The sequence below is a fragment of the Austrofundulus limnaeus genome, unplaced genomic scaffold, assembly GCF_001266775.1.
Source record: "Austrofundulus limnaeus strain Quisiro unplaced genomic scaffold, Austrofundulus_limnaeus-1.0 Scaffold1042, whole genome shotgun sequence".
Lineage (NCBI taxonomy): Eukaryota > Metazoa > Chordata > Actinopteri > Cyprinodontiformes > Rivulidae > Austrofundulus > Austrofundulus limnaeus.
The window spans coordinates 31,467-38,706 of record NW_013953444.1 but is presented as its reverse complement, the minus strand read 5'-3'; the positions used below and the strand labels follow the sequence as shown (position 1 = coordinate 38,706).

The 7,240-nt window shown below is 40.0% G+C and overlaps 1 protein-coding gene across 1 annotated transcript in view; it reads right to left on the bottom strand.

The window, feature by feature from the left end:
- LOC106533875 (M-phase phosphoprotein 9) overlaps nucleotides 1-7,240 on the bottom strand; it is a gene marked incomplete in the record, with an annotated part of 56,930 nt that overhangs the window by 35,225 nt on the left and 14,465 nt on the right. The window contains 2 exon segments of the mRNA XM_014030335.1: nucleotides 1,128-1,215; nucleotides 1,431-1,574. Coding sequence (XP_013885789.1) covers nucleotides 1,128-1,215; nucleotides 1,431-1,574 — 232 coding nt within the window.

Here is a 7,240-nt window from a genome sequence, read left to right as displayed (position 1 = left end):
CCTTCAGGGTGGATATAGCTCGCTAGCAGCCTCGCACCGAGGACCTATCCACGTCATCATTTACCCAGAATGCTTTGTGTGCAAATAAAATGACCCCGTCCGTGTTAAAATATATTTTTAAACTTTTAGTTTAAAAATGATAAAAACTAAACATCCTACAGTATGTTTACAGTCTTTATTTTACAGTTAAAATATATTTTTATTAAATAAAGTCTAATGTTACAATTAATCATGGATCCCTTTAAAAGTAAATTTAGCCACTTGGATGATGAAATTTATGCTGCAATAAGATAAAAAAAATGCAACTACAAGTACTGATGCTGGAGCTAAACCCAAATCATTATTTTTTTTAATTTATTTATGTGTACTGTTTTAACTGTGAAGTTATTCTTCCAGTGAAAAGACGTATAAATACATGACCCAAAGCATTTTCAGTCTGACATGAAACTGATCAGTATGGTAACGGGGTAGCGCAAGGTCACGCTAACAATTGAGACACAGCCATAGATACGTAGATATTAAATAAAGAATATTTCGTTAAAATTAAGATGCTTTCAAATTAAATTTCTATAATGCATTGACTGGTTAATTCATGAGTACAAAGACATTTTTGTAACACAAAATGCCACTCAGTGCTTTTATGCATTTTTTCATTATTAAATAATTGTTTAAAGAAAAACATTTGTAATTCACACATAACCATACATATTTTACACACACTGCTTGTACTATTGAAATTATTTGCTCCACATAATATAAAAACTAAGGCTGCACAATATATCACAAAAATACTGTTATTGCAATACCAGTGTGCACAATATTCATATCACAAAGGACTGCATGGAGTGCAATAATTGTAGACTAAAGTATTTAGAGTTTTGAAGTTGTCTAATTCAATATTTAGCCAGTAGGACAGAATCTAACGGCAGCAAAAGCTCACACAAAACACACAAACGACATTGCCAAAAATGCTAAAGGTCACAAAGAGTAGGAAGTACAGATTAGAAATGGAGGGGAAAAAAGAAAGATGTATCACACCTGATATCATCTCAATATTTACAAATATTATAGGCAACGCCAGACTTTCTAATATCGTGCAGTCCTAATAAAAAAACATTTAGGAATACCAGTTTTTTCTCCAGCAAGGTGTTGGTAGTTTCCAGTTCTTGAATGTGGCTTTTGGTGTCAGCTAGAGCTTTTTCTAGATCTTGGCACCTGTGGATAAAATGTGATAAAAGAGGAAAACAAAATAAAAAGATATTTTAACCTCATTTAATGTTCTTTCAGATGAATACGATTTTGAAATGTGCTTAAATCGAACATAAGTTAGAAGTAAAAGTTTTGGAATTTGTTAATTAAAAAAACTGTTGTAATATTTGTCTCTTTCTTTTCTCACAAACAATACAACTTGTAAATAAACTAGTCCAAACCTTTCTGCTAGTGCTCGATTGTTTTCCTCTAAACTCTGGGGCAAAACTTTGAGTTTGCCTCGCAGGTGTTGGATCTCAGACTCATAATAAGCCTTCAGGTCAGCTACGTGTCGAGAATGCTTCTCTCTGAGGTTCTGCCTCAACCTGTGGAAAAAAGAGGCAGAAAAACAATAAATCGGTATTTTTATATCATGAATATATGCTGTACTGTTTGTTTAGTATTATTTTGTTGTTCAGCCTTTAAACAGAATTTTATTCAATGGTTTTTATGCTCTTGTATAATCAACTTTAAGACTCAAGAACCCTCCAACCACAAATGACAAAATTATGTTCAATGATAAAAAGTATCAGTGGTGGGCACCAGCCCGCTAAAGCACAAATCCACTAATTGCAACACATTTGAGATTTAGCGGTCTTACTAATTTTTATAACTCATAAGCAGATTTGCACTTTCTAAAATTAAAATGCAGTACCACTAATAACTAATTATCTACCAGTCATCATTATGTTGAACAGCAGAAGGTATGACTGTCAATGAATCACAACACTTGTGATCTATCCAACAGCACCCCTCCCAGATAAACACTCTTATTGTGAAGGTATACATCCTGCTGACTGTTGCTTTGGGTAGGGATGCACGGATATGAAAATTTCAGCCGATATCGATATCGATATAATTATTGCTGTTATGGCCGATAACCGATATTTACCGATATTACACAAACACACAAATTATATTATACATATACACACACTTGCGTCTGTTTTTGATACCGTAAATAAATGACCAGACCTCTGACATGGCTCTACTTCAGTTATTCCTGGCTGTGCAGCATCAATATCACTATCATGATCAAACAGATACCGCTCAACCAACCATCTCCACGCCCAAAACAGAAACACAAAGATAAAAAGAGGGAAATCAATATCGGACGTTAATATCGGCCCAGTTTTACATATCGGACCGATACCGATATTCTAAAAAATTGCCAATATCGGCTGATACCGACATCAATACCGATATAACTTGCATCCCTAGCTTTTGGTCAAGGTTCTTATTTCCCACAATGCTTTGCGTCTGCTTACGTAGCGGGAAGGCAATAGCAAAAACAGTTAACGTTTGTAATCCATACTAAAATTTTGTATGTATTGATTTATTTTACTTTACAATTGGAGCTCCTTTTAAAAAAATTTAAAAATAAAGTTTAAATACTGGAGCTCAATATTTGATGTAATTGGTCGAAGCAACGGTGTTAGAGACGCAGAAATGATTTAAAGATGTTATGCTGATGAAGACTGACATCTAGTGGTCAACTGGAGCAACTACAGGGAAAACTTTAAAATCCAAGCTCTTATTTTGAAGGGAAGATAGTTTCCTGTACTCAGTGCTTTCGTTTCCCGTCACAAATCAAATCTGTCATGTACCCAGAATGCATCGCTTCAGTTTTCCAATAAACAGTTTTAAAATTACTTTATTGATGCTTTTTTAATGAAAAATCTACAACAAACAAAAGAAAAAGACAAAGCAGCCGAACTAGCAATCCTCAACAACTTTTTAATTTTTACACCCGGAGCTAAAGGTCTGTTTCAGGAAATCACATCCCCAGCAACCGGCGGTTGTAGGATTAAGTTGTAAAAGTGTTCATTCACCACTAGTTGGCAGTTGACTTTCTGGCTCTCATTGAAACCTTGTTAAATAATATTGTGCCCACTCACATAATTAATGTTCTTGGATATGTCTGCCTCAGACAAGACAGACTATTATGGCGTCAGCATAATGACAAAACTATTGCGAAAGTAAATGAGATCTTGCGTGAACAAATTTAAATCCCGTGCACACAAATTAATATCCGCGCGAGAGGGCAATAGAGGGAATAGTGAAACATAGTACCATTTGATGTTACGTGAATAGGTTCTCGGTAGTACTGACAGAATTCGTTCGGTACTTAAAAATGTATTGAATTCGGTACCATCCCTACTCATATCTAAAAAACAGAGAACAGTGTGTTCAAGTTAATGCTATGAAATCTAGCCTTCATAACTTTAAGATGAATTCCACAGGGTTCCATCTTAGTTTTTATTGCTTTTCTGTATATACATCAATGATTTACTGGACAGTTGTAAAAATGCCGAATGACAGATGACACCATGTACATGCAAAGACTCCACAACAAGCAGCAGAGTAACTGAACAGGGAGATGGTGGGAGTGCATTCAGTTTGTTCAACCAACTGAATTAAAGCTGAACTTCAACTGCATGTAAAATGTTTTGTTCAAAATTCATTGTGGTAATGTACACAACTTAAATTAGGGAAATGCTGTCCCTGTCCAAATAGATATGGACCTCACTGTAAATATATTTATTTATACAAAATGCCTAGAAAACATCCAAAGGGAGGTGTCCCGGAGATATCTTAATCAGATACCTGAACCACCTAAACTGACTTCTTTCGATGTGAAGGAGCAGCGTCTACAATCTGAGCACCCTGGATGACGGAGTTCCTCACCTCACCTCAGCCTTAGAGATGAGATGAGGTGAGGAACTACATCATCTCATCTCTAAGGCTGAGGTTTCTCACGATGACTCTGCACTGCGTAGAGGCACATCCCCAGGTGGTAGATTGGGGATCCCTGTTCCTAGTGTATAGGGGTGTGCCTGAATACGCTGAAAGGCTAATAGGGTACCGCGAACCAAAATCAGCCAGGCAGGTGGGGCTCAATATTCTTGACAGGCAACCCACCTAGAAGAAGGAAAACTCTGATGTAAAGCCCGGGTACCGTCAACACTCAGCAGTCATCTACTCCGGGTGGATGGCAAGTTGACAAGTGTTTTAAACTGAGTGGACAAGGGACAGGCCGCCATTACCTGGTAAAATGGGGGTTCTAAAACCACCAGGGACCCAGCCTGTGGCACATTGGGTGTGCATGTTGCAGGTGGTCCCATGACTGTGCCTCTGGCCTGTCTGGTGGGGAACCAAGCTGGACAGGCCGTAACTCCAGTGAATAGAACAATCTTTACTCTGGCTTCGGGACCTGATGCCTGTGTGTCAAGCTCTGGACAACCGGAGGGTTTAGTGCCCTGGGGCTCGGCGATGGCTTCTGTCTCTGCTGTTGCTGTGTCTACAGGGAGTACCCAGTGCAAGTGTAGCCCCTTGACAGCACCCCCAGCGGAGAGTGGCCAGGGTCTCACAAGTGCTGGGTTCTCCAGGTGATGAGGACACTGACATGATGTTGGTGTCCTCTGATGGAGAAAAGGGTCCTAATTTCTGTGGTTTTAGGCATGATGGAATTTATACAGAGCAACTTGCATTATTGTAAAAATGCCAGTACCATGCTATGTACCTGCCTTAGCAGGAAGCATAAAGACATAGCCTTTATCCAAGAACCTTGGATAGGTTAGTCTATAGTACGAGGCCTGGGATTCCCTGGGAGCACACTTCTATATGATGTGAGCAGCCGCAGACCCGGAGTAGCAGTAGTCCTGACAAGAGGTGTAAGATACACTGCACTGCCCCACCTAACAACAGGTGATGCTGTAGCAGTTGGACATTCAGTCAAGAAAATCAACGAATTCAGTTTAAGCTGAAGATGGGGAAACCACACCCAGTCACTTACAGAAACCTAAGAAACACTGACTGGAATCTGTTTACAAGCAGTCTATCCCAGTTGATGGGTGGGAGAATTGCCAGGATCAAAACTGTGCAAGAGATTGAGACAGAGGTTGCAAGCATGACTGATGCTGTGTAAACTTACTATAAGTCTGCCTGTCCAGAGAAAGTCTGGAGGCCGTCAAAGCCACCGACCTGGTGGACTCCAGAGTTGTCTGTCGAAGGTACAGATCCCAACCAAGCAAAACTACGTGGGAACAGTATATGTACAGTCCCACAATCACTAGAAAAGTAAAGTGTTTTAAGGGAATGTAAGGGACTTTCTTGGACAAAGTTTTGTGAAGATGTTAAAGGGCCTAGTGCCTCTTCTAAGCTGTACAAACTTCTCAGAAAGGATCCAGTCAACTATCTATCCTTCATTATTCCACTGGAAGGATTGCCAGTCACACAGACAAATGTGCTTCAGCATTTTCTCCAGTAACTGTGCCAAAACATTTAAAATATGAAACAAAAGCAAAATTTGCCTTCAAACAACTCAACTTTGACACAAGTGTATGAGCACCTCCATCAATCATTACACAATGGGCAACAAAATACAAATTACAGCACCCATGTGTGAATCAGTGCACCATTGCTTGTCATTGTAGCCAATGACTGTACGTGGCTTATATGCCAGTGCTGTTAGTAGTCAAATTTGCCCTCTTGCAAAAAATGCATCCAGAAGCAGATATGCTTTGATGCAAATTCTATTGATTACGTTCTATTTTTCAGACTGTGCCTGAAAAATGAAATATTCCAACAGAGAATACATGGAAATAAAAATAAAGTCCTTTACTGTGTGAGAAATTAAGTAAATAAAAACTGTTTTTACAGTAAAGAACATAAATCTATAGTAGGCTTATACTATAAGAGTATAAGACAGGGGTGCCCAACCAGTCGATCGTGATCGTGCTGGTTCCCAGTAGCTCACGGACCACAACCATCCTCTAACAGCTGAGAGCCGGCTCGTCAGCTGAGAGCAACAGTTGCGCTCCGGTCCGGGACTCATGTCCGCTCGCTGAGCTCTCCGGCAGAAGCGGTGGAGGTGGGAGGCGGGAGGAGTTTACATTCCAGCCTTGAACACGCTCCCTCCGCCCTCCCACCCTCCCCAGCACAGCTGACGAGCTGGCTCATCAGCTCCGCTCACAGACGTAGTCTCGTGAGTTTTGGGTGTGGTGAAACAGCACTCCGAACACGGTCTCACGAGACATTAGGGTCACGTGTTCACAACAAAGCAGCGAGGCGGGAAAAAAATGAATGAAAGACAGCTAACAAGCAAATAAAAACTTATTTTCACCTGGAGTGGCAAGAGGACTCATGTAATTCAAGCGCTGCCTTGACTTTTCCAAAAAGGATAACGTGGAACTGCATTTCTTTCAAAACAATGCACCGACGCAAAGAGATGGATTCCCCCTCCTAAGCTAAGGTAAGGCTGCTAATGCAGCCCCGTACCTGCCTCAACACAAAAACACACTGTGGAAAATTTCTTTCAGGATTAAGACTTTATTTATGAAAGAAGAGTTTGATGCTGCAGACGTGCTTTTCTGTGATTTTAAAAATAAAAGTGGCTGCTATAAAGACGTGCAGCTGTCCACCAGGATGGATGGATGTGTCCAAATTTGTGTTTCAGTCTGGACTGCTCTGGTGTTAAAAATGAGGTTCTGACTCTGCAAAATGGCATTAGGATCAAATCCAGAGCAACAAGTCACATGGATGGAGAGTTCTGGAGTCTGTTTTCTCTCACATAAAAATCATCAAGTCCAAGAACTGATCCACAAAGACTGGTGATCATCTGGAGACCTGCTTACACCTCATACTGCCCACCTGTGAGACCCTGGGCAGTGTCAGAGGTCCCACTAAGGTAGACATACATTTATTTTTATAGCTTCTTACATAAAAAGTTGTCTCCTCTAAACTTGTCACAATGGGTCTATATGTTGTTTTTATTACATTTTAGACCAGATTAGTGTCTTATACACTGACTGGCACCTTTGTGTTATTTATTTATTTATTTATTTATTTATTTTGCAGTTGTTTTCTCTACCTAACATGGCTGTGTGCATGTGTGTGTGTGTGTGTGTGTGTGTGAGAGAGAGAGTGTGTGTGTGTGTGTGTGTGTGCGTGTGTGAGAGAGAGTGTGTGTGTGTGTGTGTGCGTGTGTGTG